General features: G+C 39.4%; 2 protein-coding genes across 2 annotated transcripts; both read left to right on the top strand.

The window, feature by feature from the left end:
- The first annotated feature begins 11,907 nt into the window (after window positions 1-11,907).
- On the top strand, window positions 11,908-15,694 carry LOC112178178 (zinc finger CCCH domain-containing protein 44). The gene is given in 6 exon segments (XM_040512144.1): window positions 11,908-12,012; window positions 12,130-12,260; window positions 12,945-13,024; window positions 13,124-13,311; window positions 14,748-14,915; window positions 14,917-15,694. Coding segments are annotated over 6 exon segments (1,311 nt in total). The 5' UTR covers window positions 11,908-12,006; the 3' UTR covers window positions 15,655-15,694.
- A 4,145-nt stretch (window positions 15,695-19,839) lies between these two features.
- Window positions 19,840-21,120, top strand: LOC121050674 (protein FAR1-RELATED SEQUENCE 5-like). The gene has a single exon (XM_040511511.1). The coding sequence runs from the start codon at window positions 19,840-19,842 to the stop codon at window positions 21,118-21,120; it is 1,281 nt and encodes a 426-aa protein (XP_040367445.1).
- Window positions 21,121-22,232: the final 1,112 nt, after the last annotated feature.

Genomic DNA, 22,232 nt, shown 5'->3' with positions numbered 1-22,232 from the left:
GTTTCTCCATTTGCCATTGCATGGATTCAAATTGGTGGGAAGGGTCCAATCTAGTTAATTGCATCAAATTTCCTTCTAGTTCTTTGGGAGTTAATGAGTGTTAATTGCATTAGATTGTGTTTGAGAAAATCTTTTTTTTTGGGGGGGGGGGGGGGGGGAGGGGGTCTGGACCCCTTCTACGACTATAGCAGTTCCACCCCTGCCCACAACTTGTGCAACATGTCAGACTAATTCAAAGATGGTGTTCGTTAGAGAGAAAAAGAAGGAAAATCTTAGTCACACGAATTGGCCTCACAACTCTTGCAACGTGGCAGACCAATCAAGAAATTGGTCACTAGAGAGAAAAAATAATAATAAAAAAAATAAAATTTTGTCACACAAACCAGTCCTACAACTTGTGCAACATGTCAGTTAAGGCTCACAGTGCCAGCAAGGACTTGAACGGTTAATGTTTGATTCTTTTCAACTCATTTGACGGTCATCCTATCAACCAGATTCTATTAGCGTTAAGAAAACTAACTTTTTAAATATTAATGAGAATTGAATATATGTGGCTATAAATGCTGCCAAACTAAACCAATTAAGTTAGTAAGAATTGACGATTGTCCTGTCCACCAAACTCTATTATCACTAAGAAGACTAGTTTTTTTTTTTTTAATTATTAATGAGAATTAAATTTTGGGTGGCTAGCCAAACCAAGTTACCAAACCCGCCAGCCCCGCAAGGTTTAATTATAACAAGTCATAAATTGCTAAATTTTTTGGACAACGACGAATTGAAGTTTGTGTTCGGCACATTAAAGTACCATTTTGAAAGATAAGTGGTACCTTAAAAAGTTAATGCAACAATTGATGGCTACAAAGAAAGAAAAACTAAGAACAGCCGTGACACTAGTCCCTCAAATAAATAAGGGTTAATGCTCATACACCCCAAATCCGGGAAAATACTTCTCATACACTCCAGTGTATTATTTTTGTTCCCTTTCACACAACCTTTTCTCATTTTCTTTCCTACCTACCCATCTTTTCAAAATCCCTACCATTAGTACCCTTTCGTCCTCTATCTAGCAATTTTCTTTGCTGTCTTCATTTGTCAGAGTCTGCATCTGTCTCTTTCATGAAGTTTTGATTTTATTTATTTAAGAAGTTTTAAGAAACGTGGTGGGCCCATTAGAGTTTTTATTTGAATATATATATAAAGATTGACAGTCATCCTCAAATTCGAAAGGTAAACAGTACATTTTACTATTCATAATTTCGATTGTAGACAGACCTGAACTGATTGCTATTGCAAAACACACTAGCAAAGAATTGCAAAAGGAAAGAGAAAAACTGAGAAAACTGAAAGCCTATAGAGATAGTCTTAATAGAGACTCTCCCAACTATTGGGATATCATTTATAGACTTCAGACTAGAATCTATAAAATAGAAGAAGAGATAGATAATCTCCTATATGTTCTGGAAGAGGAACAAAAACCTCTTGATTATTTGAGCATTGGTTAGATCCGCACATCACTGGTATCAGAGCTTGTAAAATAGCTCAAAGAGAACCCCTCCTTAATGGGGACAATGTCAGAATTGTTATTAGAGAAAATAAATTCTCTACTGAAATCTTCTGATGAGAAATATCAGAAACTGTTACTAAAAGTATCTAGATGTCAATCGACTCTAGAAAAATTACCTGCTATAATCCACCAATTGGAAAGATTGGAAAACAAACTGGATTATATCAAGGAATTTCCAAAAACGGAAGAAGAAAAGCTGACAGTTGTCAGTAGAAAAATCAATGAACAACAAAAAACGCTGGATTCTATGAAAAATATACTGAAGGACAAGAAAATGCCTACAGTAAAAAAGAAGACTAATGGATTCAAACCATTAGAAAAGCCAGATACAAATCGTGTTCCTAACATGATTTTTCTGGAACCATCTACTAGCTAGACTAGTATCCGATATGAAAACCCGAAAAAAAGAGAAATGAAGATGTTAAGCATCTTTGGAAAAAAGAAAGGAGTCCAACTCCTAAATTCTGAAGAATTTGAATACAAGGAAATCGAGCAGGAGGTAAAAAACGCCTCAATTCCAAAGCTAGATTTCAAACAGATCTACAGAAGGGGAACATTTGACCTGATGGACAGCCATCACTTCAAAGTACTCGAATTCACAACCCCCTTAACAACAGGAGAGACAGATCTCTTGATGATCACCCAAGCTGAAGTTGCCCGAGCACAAGCAAAGCAGTATGAGTTTATGCATATTGGAGCAGTCCAAGTGAGCATAAAGCTTTTGGCAAGAGAAGGCATCAACTGTTCAGTCCTATGTGTCCTACAAGACAACAGACTGACAGACTTCCAAGCTAGTCTGTTGGGAACTCTAGAAGCATCACTGTGCAACCAAGTAGCATATTTTAACTGCTTCCCTAACTTCTCTACCAGCTTGAAAGATGCAGCCCACTGCCTCAGACTGAGAGTCAAGACAGACGGGATATCTATGAAAGAAGAAATGCAAGAATTGGCGATAGTATACAGAGTATACTATAAACTGATGAGCACCACAGTAGAGCCGAAGACACGGATCTCCAACATCCCTGGTCTCACTACTGGATTCCTCACCAGCCAGAAGAACCATTCACAACAAATTCACAAGGTTGCTTGGGATGAAGTAACTTTTCCTCTTGAATGGAAATTATCCGGTCCAAAAAAGCTACCTGAAAGAGCAAAAGCAAAGATCTACGAGAGTAGAAGAACTGGAGAAATCAGTCTCAACTTCGACAATCACAGAAAAAGTGATGTCTGTCCTGAGAGCCTCAGGATAAACAGCAATCTTCTGAGAAGAAGCTATAGCACCAGAGAAGCCGGTGTCAGTGGTACAAAACCCACTATTGAAGAGCCAATATCAGAAGAAGATCTGGAAGCTGATCTATGCAGGCCAGTCAACATGCTCGGAGCTGAGAAGCTCTATGATCTTTATAACGAAGCTGAGAAGTGCGAAAGTCCTGAACGATTAGAAAAACTAATCGAAGAAATGAAAGAATTCAAATTCAGAAAGACGAGAAAAGTCTTTCCTTATCAAGATATTGAAATGGAAGATGGAGAAAGCTCCAGAACTTTCATAAAAAGAGAAACAAGGGAAACAAAACTCCCATTTCAGAAAGCCCCCACGGGTAAAAAAGGGGAAAGAAATTCCCAGAGATTTGTCCCATAGGACAATCTGCCCAGAGTTCCTATTACCAACTATGGAATCTGGTTAAATCTAGACAAGAGTCTAGACAAAAGAAAAACTATTGACCAATTGGTAGATAGCCTGATGATGGCTTCTGCACTTACCCTTGGCAAATTTGAAGCACCAGATTTGCAGGTGTACTATGAGACTACTCTTACTGGAGTGGCAAAAAAGTACTACCTATCTTTCAAAGAAACTGCTAGAGGAAGAGACTGGCTTGAAGAGATAAAAAATTCAAAGTCTCCGTATGATTTTGCAGTACCCCTGTACGATCAGTTTTGTGGAGATCTCTCAAATCTGAGTGAGAAAGCCAAAGAAACGGCAAAGTCGAATATCTATGCTCTTAAAATCTGTGACATGAGATATTTCGAAGAATACTTGAATGAATTTCAGGAATATTACTGTACAATTGGTGAACTAGAGAATACTGATCTAGTTAATCTGTTGCACAGAAAACTCCCCGAACCATGGAGGACAGCTGTGAGAGAAAGCATAGCTGAGAAGCCAATTGAAAGGTTTTCAGTTGGAGGAATCGCCGACAGAATACGGCAATTACTGAAGGAGCAATGCAAAGCCAATCTTAGAGCTAAGATGGCCAAGAAGCAACTCAAAGGAGTTGAAAATTTCTGTTATGGAATACTGGATATGCCCACAAACTGGGGATGCCATGACTCCAAATACCACAGAAAGAAGAAAAAAGAAAAATATTACTCTAAAAAATTCAAAAAGAGTAATCAAAAGAAGAATTGGAAATTCAAGAAGAGTTCCAATTACAAGAAGCAACAGGATGAAGATCCAAAAAAGAAATTCTTCAAGAAAAAGAAGAATACTCATCAACATAAACAACCTAGCAAGAAAGCCTGCAGATGTTGGTTGTGTAAAGCTGAAGGGCACTATGCCAATGAATGCCAGGAAAAGGGTAAAAGATCTACTAAAGCTCTCTTTGAAGAATATGAGCAAATAGTAGAGGTAGCAAACATGAAAGGCTACGAAATAGCCTATTCTGATGATGAAGATGACGACAGGTCAGTCTACTCTGCCTGGTCTGAAGAAGAAAGTTCATCAGAAGAGTCTGAGATTGATTCTGAAGTAGAGTACTTCGAATCCAGACAAATGAATGTTTTGAAAATCAAAAACTGGGAAGAAAGCAAGACAGAATCCTTCATGTCTTCTTATCAGGTGAACCCTGGTACATTCGTTTGTGACTACTGCTTATGTCATGAAAAGAATGGTCTCCCAATGTTTTGTGAAGAGTCTAAGAAGACCTATCACAAAGAGTGCTTCATAGCTGAAGCAAGAAGAAAAACCAAGAATGGTCTTGTCAGCCAGTTGGTTGAGCAAGAATATGAAGAGTATTTTGCCGAGCAAAAGGCAATAGAAGTAGAAACTCTGTTCCAGGAAACCATGGAACAAGCGAAGAAAGTTGAAACAACTCTGTTCTGGGAAACCATGGAACCATCTTCCTCGAAAAAGGAAGAAATCATGGATGAAGAAAAAATCGATGAGGATATTGAACTGGTTGAAATACCAGAAATGTCGAACTGGTGAAACCACCAGAATCTGTTCATCTCTTAGAATGACAAGAGAGAACGTTGGCTACTGAAACATGGGATCTACTTGGTCAGCCATCGGGCAAGTTTGATTATCAAGTCAGATATGACCCTCCGGCATGGTTCAGTGATCCAGCCAGCAAAGAGATAATTCCTACAGACTGGGATGATAGTGTTGATAAATCACCCACTCAGGAAAATGTTCCAGAAGAATGTAAACCATTCATTCCAAAGGAACAAGCTCAACAAAATGAGCTTTAACAGTCGAAAGTCGTCTCTACAAATAGATACAACAACTACATAGAGATTGGACTCAAGTTCCCTGATCAAAGAAAATATCATCTACATGCCTTTGTAGATAATGGATCAGGATTTACCGTTGCAAAGAGATTTGCAATTCTAGATGAACTCTGGAAAGAAGATAAGAAAAAGTCAGCTACTGGTGTTACATTTGATGGAAGCCATCTCACCATGAAGAAAGTAGCAAAAAATGTTAATATCACCATTGGTGGAGGAACATTTATCATCCAGAATGTTTGGCAATCTGAAGGCCAAGGATCTGATTTCTTGTTGGGCAACGATTTTATTCTCCAACAAAGATTCATTCAGGATGAAGAAGCGATAGGCTTCAGGAAAGGAGAACGGGTGTTCTGGGCAGACCGACTCACACATGCATTCAGTGTGGTAGGTCCCGGTTTTACTACTCCCTATCAGAGATCGCAATAGAATAGTGGTGATCTTACCCCCTACAAACCCAAATTTGAGCCCATACTCCAAATCAAACAACAAGAAGAGCTGCTTGTTGAAGAATCTTCAGAAGAAGAAGAAGAGGCTAGTGAAGATGAAGAAGCTAGTTTCATCCATGAGCACAACCTCAAGCACTTTCAGAACAAGCTTGAGTCTCAGCAAATTCCCACTCTTGAAAAATCAAGAAACTACTAGAGCAGAATGTGGATACAAATCCTCAGAAGTTTTGGGAAAAAGACCCAGTGGTCTGTGAATTAAGATTGCATGACATGAACGCTATCTGCCATGTCAAAGCCATTCCTCAGTATAAAGAGGAAGATCAAAAAGAATTCAGAAGTGATATTGAAGATCTCCTAAAAAAGAGATTAATTCAACCTTCCACTAGCCCTCATCATGCTCCAGCATTCTACGTGAGAAATCATGCAGAGAATCTACGAGGAAAAGCCAGAATGGTTATTGACTACAGAGATGTCAATAAGAAGACTGTCAAAGACGGCTATCAGATCGCTCAAGTCAGAGTACTGATCAACCAGCTCAGAGGAGCTAAAGTCTTTTCGAAATTCGATGCAAAGTCGGGTTTCTGGCAAGTCAAGATGCATCCTGAGAGTGTACCTCTCACTGCATTTGGAACACCACAAGGCCATTACGAGTGGCTAGTAATGCCTTTTGGTCTGAAGCAAGCTCCCTCAATCTTTCAAAGAAAGATGGATAACATCTTCAAGCATGTGGCGGTGGCGGAGTTCTGCGTCGTCTACATAGATGACATCCTGGTCTTCTCCAAAAACAGAGAAGAACACATGAAACACCTCCATGAGGTAGTAAAGCTAATAGTTCAGCATGGAATTATCCTAGGTGAAAAGAAAATCTTCTTTATCCTTGATGAAGTTGATTTCCTAGGAATAAATATCAAGAATGGAGTCATAAAGCTTCAACCCCATATTCTTGAAAAGATCTGGAAGTTCCCAGACAGAATTCCTGATGCTAAGAGTCTAGAGAGATTCCTTGGTGTCATAAATTACGGGAGAGACTTCATCCCCAAAATCTCAGGGTTAACAGCAATGTTATCTCCGAAGACAAGTTCCAAGAGAAAATGGAACTTCTCAGAAGATGATGAAAAGATCATAAAGCAGATAAAAAATCTCTGCAAAAACCTCCCTCCTCTTCAACAACCAGAAGAGAATGATGAAATTATCCTCCAAACAGATGCGAGTGATAATTACTGGTCCGGTGTTGTTCTGGCGAGAGCGCCTGGAACTAACATTGAAAAGATCTGCAAATTTTGTAGTGGCAAGTTTAGCCCTGCAGAACTGAATTATCCCACAGGGGAAAAAGAAATCTTGGCTGTCAAGAAAACGATTTTAAATTCTCCAGCTTATCTTGGAAAACCCTTTACTGTCCGTACCGATTGTGCTAGAGTAAAGAATTTTAAAAATTTTAAACTTGACAAAGCTGCTGATAGAGGAAGATTAGCAAACTGGCAATTATTTCTTAACCAATATGATTATACTGTTGAATTAATTGCAGGAAACAAGAACTATCTTCCAGACGCATTGACCAGAGAAATGGCAATGTTCAGCCAAAGAGATGACGACGAAGGTCATAATCCCAGAAGCAGAAGAACTGGGAAAGAACAGGAACCTGAAGAGGATCCAAAAGAAACCAAGGAGAAAATCCTTAAAAGGTTTCTGCTAAGCTCAAAAGGCTTGGCCTCAACTGATCAATCCCAGGGCAAAGGATTGGCTAGCCCGTCGCAAACGGCAGACGGTAAAGGCACATCAAGACCGTTGATGGCTGCTGCTTTGCCAAAAAGCAGACCAACTCCAAGTGGAGTTATAAATGTTTTTAATTATGAATTAAGAGCTTTTGATACTCCTGTGTTCAGAACTGGCAGGAGACTAGCTTATCACCAGAAGCCAATCCTGGATAATCTCTTATTTGCCTTTCAAGAAAGAAGCAGTGGTTTAATGTTCCCAGCTCTTTTTGCATTAGCTGAAGAACTCTACGAGAATGGTAGACCACAAGGTGAAGAGCTTCATACACAGCAGAGTGCTGTCAGAAAAGAAAAGAATTCCTTCCTTGAAAGTCCAGAAAGTGCTAGGGTCCCTATCATGGCACTCAATGAATCAGACTGGCATGAATTCCATAGTCTGATAGGAAGGCATAATCCAGAGAACCTAGTTCCTCCAACTCTCTTCATTGTTTCAGGACCTTATGTTGGAAGATACCTGGTAAATGTTCAGAGTGAACATCCCCAAGAACACAAGCTTTGGCTTGTTGAAAATGGTTTTGTCCATAATTTGTGGACTAAAACTAATGATGATCTAAGAGGTTTGCCGCCTATTATTGTCAACACAGTCAAGAATATCAGAAAACATGACTGTATGCTTCGTCTGAAGTTCAGGTCCACTCCTCCAGAATGGATCCAGAAGGCAAACGGTGAGGTTGAATATATTCCACCATATCACTATGTGAGAATTATTCAAAGAAGATATCTTCAACCAGCCTGTGTAGCATACAATGGCCAACCAAATTCTAGCATCCCTTGGATGAAGGCCATGGCTCTGGACTACATCAAAAAGATCATCTCTGAAGACAGCAACAATACCTTCCTGGCAGCAGGAGAAAAGACAATTATCACTACTTACGATCATCCTGACGTAGTCAGCAGCGATATATTCCTATCTCTAACCAGAAAAGAGATAGACTCGACAATGGCATGCATGCATTGGGTAGAAAAGCTTGAAAATGACAACCACAACAAAATGTATGTTGATACAGACGTCGAGGATAATGCAACAACAACTCGCATGGCCCAGGCAGACAACAACTCCTTTGTCTTTGGCCACCATTCTGAAACAGACGAGAACATGTGAAGCTACAGGTGAAGAATCAGCACCAAAATAGCAACTGTAGAACTTTAGACTTTTTCTAAAGCTACTTTTGCTTTTTCCTTTTCAAAAGAAGGATAAGTGAAAAACATTTCACTTCTCACCTTTTGCTTTTCCCTGGCCGACCTCCACCAGCAGGAGCACTCAGAAAAGCAGGAGTCACTGAGTTGTTTTGTACATTTTTATGTTTTGAATTCTAGTTTGAGTTCCGCTCCCTTTATAAGGAGCTTTAGCTTCTCTTAGAAGGCATTCGAAGTTTAGATCATTCGAAGTTTAGATCAGAAATATTAAGCAGTGTGCTTCCCTTCCTGTCTAGGTGTGAAGTAGTGAACTTCTATTACAAGTAAGTATCTGGTCTCATTCTTATGAATAGCTAAACAGCCTTTGCTGTTTACCTGAGAATGAGGCTCTGACTGTTCAAAAGTTGTATGTATATATGAATAAATAAATTCAAATGGATGTTCACCCACTTCTTTAAACTTTATAGTCAGCATCATATTTCTATAAATGTCATTATCTTTACATTTCATAATCGTTGTAGTCAGTCATGGTTTAATATTCAATGCATGCATCCCATGAAAATCTAAGGTTCTAAAGCTTTACTGTTCATCTGAAAGAATCAGTTTTTAAAACAAAAAATTAGGACAAGCAGCAGTGATTCCGCCATGTGAGTAGCCGCTTAGACAATGAGTCGTTAGGCGAAATGTGGCATGTTGAAGGCTAGTCTTGTTTTTGTTTTGAAGTTTTAATTACTGTTCCTTTTTGTTGGATAGAACTGTAGAAGAATCCAAAGGTCAACATAGGATACAAATGGCATTTGTCTAGAAAAACCATCCCTGTTAGTCATTCTCTACCAATAACAGTGTAATACCAAAGTTTTGGGCAGTTGGGAAAAATATCAAGATTTTTTGGGTATACGGGAAAAGACCCAATAAATAACGCTCTCTCCTCAATTCTTCAGGCAACCCCAACTGATACGAGTTATGGGTACAAGTATGAAGTATGAAGTATGACTGATCTTTTATTTTTGTTTTATTATTTTTGTTTTGTAGAAGAAGAGCCTTGGGTGGGTCATGGGTGTAATTCCCAATACATATATGCGTGTTCAATAGGTTTTCATTTTTTCTTTATTGCTTATTTACTTGCTCCTGCTCAAAGTAATCATGATGTGAGGCTAAGTACGTTTCCCAGCCCCCATTTACAGCAAACGATATGACAGGTGAAAGAAGTTGATTGATTAGGAGAGTCAGTCAGATATGGGGATTATTATAATAAGCGCCAACATGGCTTGCTCTAATTGCCGCAAGCATAGGTGTCACAGTGGAAATCACCAAAAGAAACAGTCCCTCCCCACTACCCCATTTGGTTATGTTATCGAAACAGACAATCTGAAGGTATAGAGAGTTGGAACAGTAGTGGTGAAGACGAGTTGGGAAAAGTGAGGGAATGTCATATCTTGGGCCTCAAATTTAAGGGTAAGGGTTATAATTGCAATTAGTATGAAATTTGGGGTAATTAAAATTAGTGTTCTACCTACCCCAGATATAAGTCCTTATATGGAAGGAAGAGATCTTCATCTTTTCGAGGATGAACACTTGTGAGTATGTTTTTTACTGGTCTTCTCTTGTAAAGAAAGAGAGAAGACCAGTTCCAAAGTGAGTTACCGCAAATCCTCAATCTGGCCAGGTTTCCGCTCTATTGCTCTTCATATCACCCACAATTGTCGTTGGATTATTGGAGATGGTCGTTCAGTGTCCTTTTGGAAAGATAAATGGCTTCAAGATCCGATTTTGGAAATTTTGGGTTTTTTCGACTGGTCAGGATTCAGTGATCTACGTGTGGCAGATTTCATCTCAGATCATTCTTGGCAGTTTCCCTCTTTTTTCCTAGATACCTTTCCAGACTTGTATAGAAAAATTTCTGATATTTGTCTCCCTTTAGACACAGAACCTGATATGCTCATTTGAGAGTCTACAGCCTCTGGAGAGTTATCTTTCACTGATTCTTATAACTTGCTTAGACGACACTTTATTTGGAGAGACTGGGCTTCTACTATTTGGCATTCCTTCATTCCTCCACGATTTTCTTTCTTGGCTTGGAGGATTCTCTTAGATCGCTTGCCCACTGATGATCGGCTGAAAAGAGGTGGGATTCCGATTGTGTCCATCTGCCAATTATGCAACAGTTCGGCAGAGTCAGCTTTACACTTATTTTTACACTGTCCTTTCTCCCAACATCTTTGGGGATGGCTGGCAACTCAGTTTGGAACCTCATTTCCTGCTTATGACTCACTGTTGGATTTTTGGGTTGGCTTTTGTCACAAGGGTTTTTCCCCTCAGCTTTATAATTTGTGGTTGGCAGCTGGATTGCTTACTTTCATGGAAATTTGGAAGGCGCGAAATAGACTCAGGTTTGATAATCGTTCTCCTATTTTTTCTACACTGTGTTGTTCAATTATGGCATGGATTCGACAATTTGGTTCTCTTGTTCCTGGTTACTATAAAGGCGTCCTTGATTCCCGACTTCTTTCTTCCCTTGGGGTGTGCCCCAAGCCCCGTAAAGCGCCCAAGATTCAACGTGTCCTATGGCATCCGCCCCTCCCTCCTTGGGTTAAAGTTAACACTGATGGTCTGGCGAAAGGTAATCCTGGTCCTGCAGCTTGTGGGGGAGTTTTTCGCGATGCTTCTGGGGTTTATTTAGGGAGTTTTTTCCAACCTCTGGGTTGCAATTCTTCCTTTTATGCTGAACTTTGTGCTGTTATTCTGTCTATTGAAGTTGCTTTCACTAGAGGTTGGACGACTCTGTGGTTGGAAAGTGATTCTATTAGTATATTAGCATCGCTCTCCTCCATGGGACTTGAGAGTTAGATGGCAAAACTGCCTGAAGAACATTTAGCAAATGCAATTTCGTAGAACTCATATTTTTAGGGAAGGGAATGCAGCAGCAGATAAGATGGCAAACTTAGGTGTTTCAAAACACTCATTTACCTGGTATCCTAGCCCTCCTGCAGAGCTTCACAGGTACTTGCAGGCTGATTTTTTGGGACTCCCAAATTATCGCTTCACAGGTTGCTGAGATGATTATGTTGGTCTGTCTTTCTTGCCCGCACCTTCTCAGAGGCTTTTATTCCCAGGAAGTCGTGCGCAAAGTTAGCTTCATAAGCATCTACATGCAGGTGCAAGAGAAACTCTGGCATATTTCGAGTGTCAAGTTTTCACTTATGTGGCTGATTTTTTCTTCTTTTAGATTTGTTCATGAGGGAGAAGTTTCCCTCTCTTCCATTTCGCTGTTAATTTTGTTTTCTCTCTTGGACGATGTATTTTTCTTCTTTATTATTAATAAATTGAGTTGGGGGACGGGCGGTGGGTTCCCAGAGTGGGACAGACCCTTCACCTTCGGGTTTGAGGGTGGGACAAGTGCCCTGCATTGTCTGTCTCCGAGGAACTAATATCGCCTAATCCCTTTCTCCTTCAAAAAAAAAAAAAAAAAAAAAAAACTGGCCTTCTCTTGTTCTTCTTCTTGCATGTTTGGGTTGTTGAAGTTTGAGGTGTCTTCTTGCAAGGGAGCTAGCTTGATTGCCTTGCATTGCATCTGCATGGTATGAAGGTAACACTAATATTTCATTCACAAAGAATTTGGATTGTTTCGTGTATGTTTTGGGTTAGATCTTGTCGTAAAAGTTAACTGATTAGTGAGTTGTATTGTTGGCTTGTGGGTTTTTAGGGTCTAGATAAAAGAAGAGAAGGGATCATGAAGAACAAGAAGAAGAAGAGGGTGGAGGAGGAAGACAAGGATTCAGAGGATTGGTGCTTCTGCTGCTATGATGGTGGAGATCTTATGATTTGCGACCACAAGTGAGTTCCTCCTTTTTCTTCTCCTCAATTTGGATCTATAATATCATGTAATTTTTGGAATGAATTGCTTAAGCTAATCTTGGCCATCCATGAAGCTACTACAAGAAAGAACAGAGTCAAAGAATTCCCTGCTCTCTGACTCCGACTCTGTTCTGGTCAAACAAAGATACACAAACCTCTACTTGGGCCCTTTTGACTCAGCCAGGCCTAACCAGGCTGGCCCAAGTGCTAGAGATACCTTGTTTTCGAAGGAATCTTAGATATAAAAGTGGTTTGTATTACCTAAAATAGTTGCCAAAGAGAATTGCATCTCTTTGGGTTGAATTGGCTCCAAAACTACAGAGCAAATTACTGAGATGACATTGATCCACTTTTTCATGATATGATTACTACTATCATGGTATCATTAGTGTTTTGTGTTTCCAAAACTAAATGCCTAACAATGTCTGTATGTATTATAAACATTATAATTTTTCAAATATTTTCAAATATCTGAGGTAAATACATTGCATCATTTAGCATCGCATCATATTTAATAGAAGCTTCATTATTATCAGCACTGCCACTATTGTATCTTTTGTTATTTTTCAACCTATTGTATTTGTTCTTTGATGACAATCATGCACCATCTGTTGTATTTTCTGTTTCTTTTTTAATGCTTATTAACACATTTACTTATATCAGGAGTTGCTTAAAAGTGTATCATCCAGGATGCGTAGGAAAAAAGAAAAACTCCATGTACTCTGGAAAGCGCTGGACTTGTAGTAAGAAACTTAACTTGCTGAAGATTAGTATTTATGTTGACTCACCATTTGTTTAATATTCCAAAATGCTCATATGTTGACTCACCATTTGATTTTCAGGTAGGCATTCTTGTGTAGTGTGCTCTGGTACCTCAAGGTTTTATTGGCTTTGTTGTCCACATGCATTATGTAGAGATTGCATAGGTGCTTCTGAACTTGCACTACTAAGGGGGAAGAATGGCTTGTGCAAGAGCTGTGTAAAGCGTATTCTGCTGGCAAAAGAAAACTCAGAATATGGTTTAGAGGGAGCAGGTCCGGACTTGAGATTTTGAGGCTTGAGGTGAAAAATAAAAATGGGCCTACATTTATTATAAAAAATAAAAAAAAGCCAAAACAATATTTACAAAAAAAAAAATTGAAAAGAGATGATTCGAACCTAGGCTAAGAGTAACATAAAAGAAATGAATGCAACTTGCAAGCAATCTGATCTTATTGTTTAATAAAAGACTTATATTTTATTTACTTAATAATTTTTTTTTTTAAATACTCCTAAAAAAAATTAGGCCTGACGAAATACTAGATCTAAGACAGCCGACTCACGAGCCTCATGTCAGGTCCGGCTTTGAGAGGGAGTAAGTTAAATAATCCTACTTTTTATCAATTTTTAGTAATGTTGTTTACTTGTGCCATTGAGCGGTGAATTCATGCTCATTTGATCATTACTTTTCCTTCTTCTTTTATTAATTTGGAATTTCCACATAAATAAAGTCCTGTTTGGGTTAGCTCGATACTTATATAGATGGTTGTATCCTTTAAGATCTCTCTCATTGGTATAGTACCGGTTCCCACCAAGATGGACAGTTTATGAGTATTACCCTTTATTATGTATTATTTCATTAAATATAGGGTCATTGTTACTGTTTCGTTAGAGTTATTTTTGATAATAACTTGACTAAAAAGGTAACAAAAGTTATTGAATCTTGCTGTTGTTACTATCGAGAGGGCACACAGATACTCAATTCATTATTATAGGTAATGAAACTAGGAAAAGCGGACAGCAAACCAGTAATAATCACACTTGGGCTATAGCTATTCAAACTCAAATACATATTTCGGAAAATAATGATAATTTCGCGTAATACAGGATGTACTAGAAATGTACAGTGACGTCAGATACAGATGTACACGGTATAATGAGTTATACAGCGTGTACTACAGATGAAAAAGAAGCCAGATAAGGATAAAGAATCACCTACCTACTGAAAATCTCTATGACTTGTGAATGCAATTTGAAAGGGTTTCTAGATCTTCTCTCATTGGAAAGTTCTAGGTGAGCAGGACAGACCTTGTATTGTCCTGTCTTGTCTGCAACCCATTAATTTTTACCTCTTTATAAACCCAGGTAATTATTTTCAATGGATCTGAACTTTAATTTTACTTCATTAGAGATTTCCTTGGATTTCCTTACAGATATTAAAATCTATTACAGATATGTTTTTCATGAAAAGAATAGATTCTTACAATTAGGAGTTGTTGTACTTGATACAGGTTACAAAATCTAAATTATTGATTTATTTTTTAGCTCAGAGTGAAAGACAAGGCATCTGTTTTGATTCAGATTTGGTCTCTTCGTTGTATTATATATCATGGTTGTGGTAGCATGCGTTATCCTAATTACTGATTCTATAGCATGTAGATTTCCTGGTTAATGTTCCTTTTGTGGTTTTATGTTGTTGAATTTCAGGATAAAATAGACTTAGAGGATCAAGATGAATGGCTATTCAAAGAATATTGGGAGATTGTAAAGGAAAAGGAAGGATTGACTTCAGGCGATGTTTATTCAGCAAATTCCGATTTAAAGAAGAGAGAAAATCAAAGCTGCAGATTCTTACCTGTAAATATATATTAGTGAGAGTGACGAAAGTAGGGACTTGACAATGTCAGACAGCGACACTAGTGGCACTGGTGTTACAGAAATTCAGAAGCCAATGAGATTAAGAAAGGGATCTAAGCGACTAGAGTTTATAGGATGGGGTTCTAAACCTCTCATTGAGTTTCTAAGATCCATTGGGAAGGATACAACTGAGAAGATATCCCAGCTTGATTTGGACAAGATTATCTGTAACTACATCAGAGATAAAGAGCTTTATGTGACCAAGGACAGGAGAAAGGCTCTATGTGATCAAAGTCTGCAATCCATTTTCAGAACGAAATTTGTATTCCTGGTAAGGATATATGGTCTTCTAGGGGAACATCTTGCCGAGAACATAACAGAGGATAGTGGAAGCGAGGATGAGGAAGAAATCAAATTGGAAGATAAGAACAATGGTACTACTCATGAACGCAAGAAGAGAAGAGTGAGCTCTGATACAACCATAGCATCTGATGAAAAGAAAGCAAGTCCTAGATTCCAAAAGGGCTGTTTTGCATCTATTATCCCTGAGAATATGAAGCTTGTTTACGTAAAGAGGAGCTTACTGGAGAAGTTACTGAAGGAGCCTGATCATTCGGAAAGCAAGGTACTAGGGAGTTTTGTGAGAGTGAAAAATAACCCCCTAGACTACCTTCAGAGAAATACTCACCAACTTTCACAAGTTAAAGGTATTGTGTGTACTATGCAGTCAATATCATGTGATGCATTCTGTTACTAATGTTAGATTGAATAAATGTCAGCCTTGCACTTTGAATGTTTGGATGCTTTGCCAATGAAAATTTGGTGATGTATCTATGATTGAATTATTAGCCAAAAGCCATCTTTGATTGGATATGACCCTAATGAGAATATCACAAAAAGACTTCCCTTACTTGATTATAATACGTGCGCTTGTGTAAAATATGTATCAAGTCATTAAACAAGCACATTAAAAAAAAAATTAGATCCTATGAGCTTGGCTAGAGAAAGGTGGCCTAATGGGTCATCTCAGATTGCACCATCAAGGTCGGTTTTGTGAGATAACAATTTCTGTACTTCCATGGTGTTCTAAATATATATCAAGAATTAATCAATATAAGTCTTTTTAAGGTATTATTAATATAGAAAATTATACACAAGTGTCATTTTAAAACTTTAATTAGCTCATAAGGCCACTTAATTTTTCTTGTACATATAAGGCCACTTTCATCTTCCATTTATTTTTTTCTTGACGATTTTGCCCCTCTATAAACAAAACAAACAGTCTCTCTAAAATCAAAACCCTCTCTCTCTCTCATCTCTCTAAAATCCAACTCCGATTCTCTCCCTCCGTCTCAGCCATGGTCGCCGTGCACAAATCACCCACTGGTCCAAGCCGTTCCTCAAGTACCTAATACCGGAGCCCTAGCCCAAATCAACAACTCCAAATCTCACATAATCAACTGGATCTCACAAATTCTTTTCACTTCGCCGTGGTCTCTCTCCGCAGACTCCGGTCGCCCGCAGATCACTGTTGTCGCCGACAGATTCCATTGCTTCTCCCACAGATCGATAGCGACGACTTTGTCTCCGACTTCGAAGGCAAGTCCAACCTCTTTTGGCAGCTTGAACTGGATCTCCGACTCTTTCATCTTCCTCTCAATTCCATCGACCACATCTCCGTCTCTGGCTCCTCGACGACTCCCTCCAACTCCCTCCCTCCATGGTTCCGTCCTTCAAGGCGAGCACAATTGAATGCCAGCGAGTCCAAAGCGTAGAGCCGCCGCAGCCGAGAAGCCTCAGCAAGCTAAGGTCATGGATCCGAACGATGATGTGTGACTCCTAGAACCTCCGATCTAGGCGAGTAGTTTCGTCTCTGACCTTTTCAACTTCTAATCAAACGTTTCAGAATCGTGATCCATTTCATTCTCTTACTCTGCTTTAATTTGATTCGGTGAATTCTCACATTATTATCCTTGATCTCGAGTTAACAAATCATTAGATTAGTTCCTTTTGATTGAAATTGTTTCAGTTTGATCTATATTCGAACAAATGATTATCGCTTGTTGCCTATGTATTGTTGTAGATCCATTGTGGTTTTCTGATCGGATTACATTATACTTGAGAATTGAGAATTGCTAAAGTTTCTGTTAAGAAGGATTGTAGTTTTATTAAGTTCTTGAGTTGTGTTTGGTTAAAGTTGAAATCGGAAAAATTTGAATCAAGTATTTGAGATTTTCATTATACAGTTGTTTTGATATTTTGGAGTAGTTTTTGCATTGCTTGGTAATAGCTTTCATAGTCGTTGGGAGTAGCTTTATTAGTCTCAACTTTAGGGGATAGCTTTTGTTCTACTCAGTAGTAGCTTTTGTTGGTGGTGAGAGCAGTTTTTAGTGTTGGTGACAGTAATTTTTTTTACCTCGCGGGAAATTTCACTGGTGTAGCTTTTATTGTTGGTGAAAGTAGTTTTTCTTGTTAGTGACAGTAGCTTTTAGTGTTGGTGATAGTAATTTTTCTTATCTCACCGGAAATCTCACTGGAGTAGCTTTTGTTGCGCGTGAGAATAGCTTTTGGTGGTGGGGATAGTAGCTTTTGTTGGTGGGAATGGTAGCCTTTGGTTTTGAGGAGCATAGCTTTTATTAGTGATGGGGAGCGTAGCTTTTCTTGCTGGTGACAGTAGTTTTTGTGACCTCGCCAAAAGTCGCTGAAAATTTCACTAGAGTAGCCTTTATTGTTGGTTACAGTAGTTTTTGTTATTGGTGACAGTAACTTTTGTGATCTCGCCGGAAGTTGCAGGAAATTTTACCAGAGTAACTTTTATTGCTGGTGATGGTAGCTTTTGTTGCTGGTAACAGTATCTTTTGTGGTCGCCGAAGTTCTCCGGAAGTTGGCCGGAAGTCGGCCGGAGACTCGTCGGAGTTGACTGAAGACCTTTCTAGAGAGGGGAGAGAGAGAGTGATTGTTGACTTTGTACTATAGTGGCTTTATGTAAATATGTTGGTTTTTAATATCCAAAATATAACACATTTTTTAATCTAGTGGCCTTATGAGGGAAAAAAACTAGTTTGTGTCCTTATAGCTAAAAAAATATTCAAATATGCACTTATATGTAATTACACACAAAAAGGAACAAAAAGATGAGAAACTCAATTCTCTCTCTAATGACGTTCTTCCTTGCGTTAATTCCAGTATTGCCTCTGTGCAGCAGTGATGATCACAACGGCTCCGACCACTCAAATTCCAGATGTCTTCATCGCTCTATCTTCTCCTATTTTTTCTTGCGACCTCTCCCACACATAGATCTACCAAGGTATGCAGCATGTGGTGGTGACGGTCATGGTGTTTTTGAGATTTGATCGTGGTTGAATCTCGATGGTGGCCTGAAACTTCCTCCCCGGTCTTAGCGGTAGCCCATTTTTTGCCCGGGATATTCTAAATCTGAGCTTGGTATTGAACCAAGATTTTTTGAGACAGATGGAGGCTCGCTAGTAGTGTGCGACGAAGCAATCGTGGCTGCAACTAGGCTAATGATGAAGGCGGTAAAATCCCGACACTGACAGTGGCGGCCGGATGTTAAGCTGATCAGAGGATGGCTTAGCTGAGTCGGAGGCAGCGAGGCAACCTTGTTGTTGTTGACAACAGTGTGGTAGAAGCCATCAACACTGGAAGTCGTGTGGCTCTGCCAGGTTTGGGTGCCCAACAAGGGTTAGGTGTCCAGATCAAATATGGCCAAGTCTTTGGGTTATCCTTGGGCCCAATCAGAACCCATCTGTTGGGTCTACCTTCCTCTAGCCCTAGCTTGATGGACAAGGCAAAAATGTTGTTTCTTATGTGGTGGTATGCCTATATGCTATGTCCTAGAATTTTCATATCTATAGGCTTGCTTTAAAATGTGAGCGATTAGTTTGAATATAGGGGGTTTATCGCTATGTATCACAGTAGTTCTCTTGCTACAACTTTTTTGTTTGTCTAATTTGAAGGCAACAGAAAGATATATAATGGTCATCTTAACATGCGTTTTAATGAAATTCACATTTATTGAAAAAAAAATTATTAATGTTGAGCCATATTTGTTGAATTATAACAGGACGAATTCCCAGTCGCAAGATTAAGTTGAACACATTTTTTTTGGTGAGAGGTTAAGTTGAACACTTGAACACATTCCAAAAGAAGGCAAAGACTTCGGTGCGTTAATGCACCTATGCGTGATCTATGTGGCAAACAATTACTGGTACGCTTGGATAGTAGGCCCTGCAGGTGCAACTGGTTACCTGAAGATCCGATCATCTGACCTTTTGGAGCATTTGAAATTCGAAACCAAGGTGACCGTTTCGCCCATCTCTCTATGTTCTATCTCTTCCCCATCTATCTCTGTTCTCTCTTCCCCATCTCTCTCTATTCTCTCTCTTCCCCATCTCTCTCTGGCTCGATTTCTCTGTCTCCCCTCATTTATCCTCATTTATCTGAGACTGAAGCATCGAATCGATGGACAACACAACAAAGGGTTGCAACAAGGAAGGGACTCGAGCTGATGAAACACGAAATGATGATGAAGTGTTCAACGATGTCCCAGACTATAGAAGATTGAAGGTTGAAGACGTGAAGGCTATGACGTTTAAGACAGTAGAGGACGCGGAGAGGTTCTATTCTGCATATTCCTTGGCACTTGGCTTTGGATTTAGGAGGGATACCAAAGGAGAGGCTGAAGGTATGATCCGGAGGAGACAATGGCTTTGCAACAAGCAAGGGACTTGAGCTAAAAAGTGGTTCGTACTGGAAGGAAGGGGTCGCACTCCTCGGAAAATTACAAGGGTAAATTGCAAGGTTAAGTTCAGGGTCAATTACAACGAGCTTGTAGGAGCTTATGTGGTGAAAGCCTTTGTTCCAGAGCATTCTCACGAATTAGCAACAGGAAACCAGACTGCCTTCATTCGTTCGCATCGAAATGTCAACAAATCAGACTTTGGCCCGTGCAAATACAATGTCTAAAGTGTCAATCAGACCTTGCCATGCGTATGAGTACATGGTGGAGCAGGCGGGGATATATAAGACAGTGGGATTTACTGAGAAGGATCTATACAACAAGCTTGACCAACAACGGCGCACCACTTCCTTTGAGAGTGACTCTGAAGGCGCACTTGCCTACATGAACGCTCTGGCAGCAAAAGACCCATACTTCTACTGCAGGTTCAATGTAGATATAGAAGACAGGTTAGCAAACATGTTTTGGCGAGATGGGCATGCATTTGTTGATTTTATGTGTTACCAGGATGTGCTGATCTTTGATAGCACAAACAAAACCAATGTTTACAAAAAGCCATTGGTTTTGTTTGTTGGGTCAAACAATCATTGGGGAAGTATTTTGTTTGGTGCTGCTCTTCTTGTCGATGAAACGGTGGAGACATACACTTGGCTGCTGCGCTCGTTTTTGGATGCAATGAATGGGAAGATGCCAATAGCTGTACTCACAGATGGAGATGAGGCCATGCGTAGTGCAATTGAAGATGTGATGCCACAAGCAAAGCACCGTCTTTGTGCTTGGCACCTTTCCAGAAATGCCAACACTAATTTGAAGTGCGACGAAAAGTTGAAAGCTTTTAATAGGTGCATGAGAAAATTCCAAACTGTGGAGCAGTTTGAAGTAATGTGGCACGACATGGTGGAGAAATTCGATCTCCACAACAGTTTCTGGATCAACATGATGTATGAGAAACGAGACAAGTGGGCTCAAGCATTTTTCAGGAACCATTTTATGGCTGGCATGAGAAGCACACAGAGGTCTGAGGGCATGAATAGGTTCATCAAAGACTTTATTGGGAGCGGCATGAAACTAGTCGAAGTCGTTCTGAGGATGGACCGAGCACTCATGAGATTGAGAAACAATCAAGTAAAGGATGACTTTAACACTATGAACTCAACCCCTGTTCTTGAAACTCACCTAAAAGACTTGGAGAATCATGCAGCTTCTATATACACATATGATATGTTTAAGTGGGTTAGGAAGGAGATCAGGAAGGAGAGCCAAGCCATACTACGACAGGGACAAGAGTACTTTGAAGATGGGCACCGTGTTTACACAATGTCAGCTTACAAGTGGCCTGATTTTGAGCACAAGGTAGTTTACTACCATGGGAAAAACACTGAAAGTGCAACAGACCCGATCATGGTATGTTCTTGTAACATGTTTCAGTATAGGGGAGTCCATGTCGTCACATGTTCACAGTGATGAAACACGAACACATCAATGAGATTCCAAAGTCACTGATTGTGAAGAGATGGTCGAAGTCTGCTAGAGATGTGTGTTCAATCAAATATCTGGAACAAGATATTTTCAAAGAAGCCCTGGAAGTTAGTAGGTATGGTGCTATGAGTGTTGATTGCAACCGAATGTGTTTTTATGCTTCCAAGTCAGAAGCAGGGTACAACATGTTGAAAAGAGAGATAAATAGACTGACAACAATAATGGAAGGGTTGTTGAGAGGCTGTGAACAGGTTCAAAGTATAGCTACACCGAAGAGTAAAGGTTGTGTTTTAAGAGATCTTATCACCGCTACGACCAAAGGCAGAGAAGCCAAAAGCTACAAAAAGTATGAGCCATCCAAACGACCGATTACTTGTAGTTATTGCAAAGGTCCTGGCCACAATACTTAGACATGTGAAGATAGGAAGGAGAAAGAAGATGAGAAGAGAGGCGGCAAAGAAGGTGAAAAGACAGGCGGCGAAGGAAGCAACACTCCTTGGAATGCAACACCTGCGAAAAGATCCATTCATTGTAGTAGATGCAAAGGTGCTGGGCACACATATCGTAAATGTAAAAAGGTGACCTCATTTTGAAGTAGTGAGTAGAGATTGTGATAATGATCTTATGCCAATCTTAGTGCTAGTTGCAGGTCAAGTTCACCTGACATTTGCAGTGATTTTGTAGTAGTGCCAATCTTATATGTTGTTGTATGGTCTACTAGTCAAAGTATTCAAATCTCACAAATCGTGTAGCCATTTTCAAAAAAAAGGAACAGTTTCCCAGCTACTAGTTGCTATCACTTGGTCTACTTGTTAATCAATACAATTATGGAAATAGATGTAAACCAGGTTACCTATCTGTTTTTGGAGCAAATACATATATGCACTTAAACTCAGTGGTCTACTTGTTTATCGTAACTGTATTGAAAAAAAGGTAAATAATTTAATCTTTTGTGTACATCCTGTAGGGCAACAAACGTACCCAATCCCCCATTGACATGTAGAGTGATGTTGGCCAAAAGTAATGACCCTACCTACTAATTACTATAGGTGGTCTACTTGGAGACTGATAGTGATCTTAGAAAAAAGGTAAACATT

Source organism: Rosa chinensis, chromosome 7, assembly GCF_002994745.2.
Source record: "Rosa chinensis cultivar Old Blush chromosome 7, RchiOBHm-V2, whole genome shotgun sequence".
Lineage (NCBI taxonomy): Eukaryota > Viridiplantae > Streptophyta > Magnoliopsida > Rosales > Rosaceae > Rosa > Rosa chinensis.
The sequence above is the reverse complement of the archived record's forward strand: the minus strand, read 5'-3'. Positions and strand labels throughout refer to the sequence as shown.

What these genes read in the sequence shown, in the direction of transcription:
- LOC121050674 (XM_040511511.1), top strand. Translation starts at nt 19,840, where the DNA reads ATGTCAACAAATCAGACTTTGGCCCGTGCAAATACAATGTCTAAAGTG.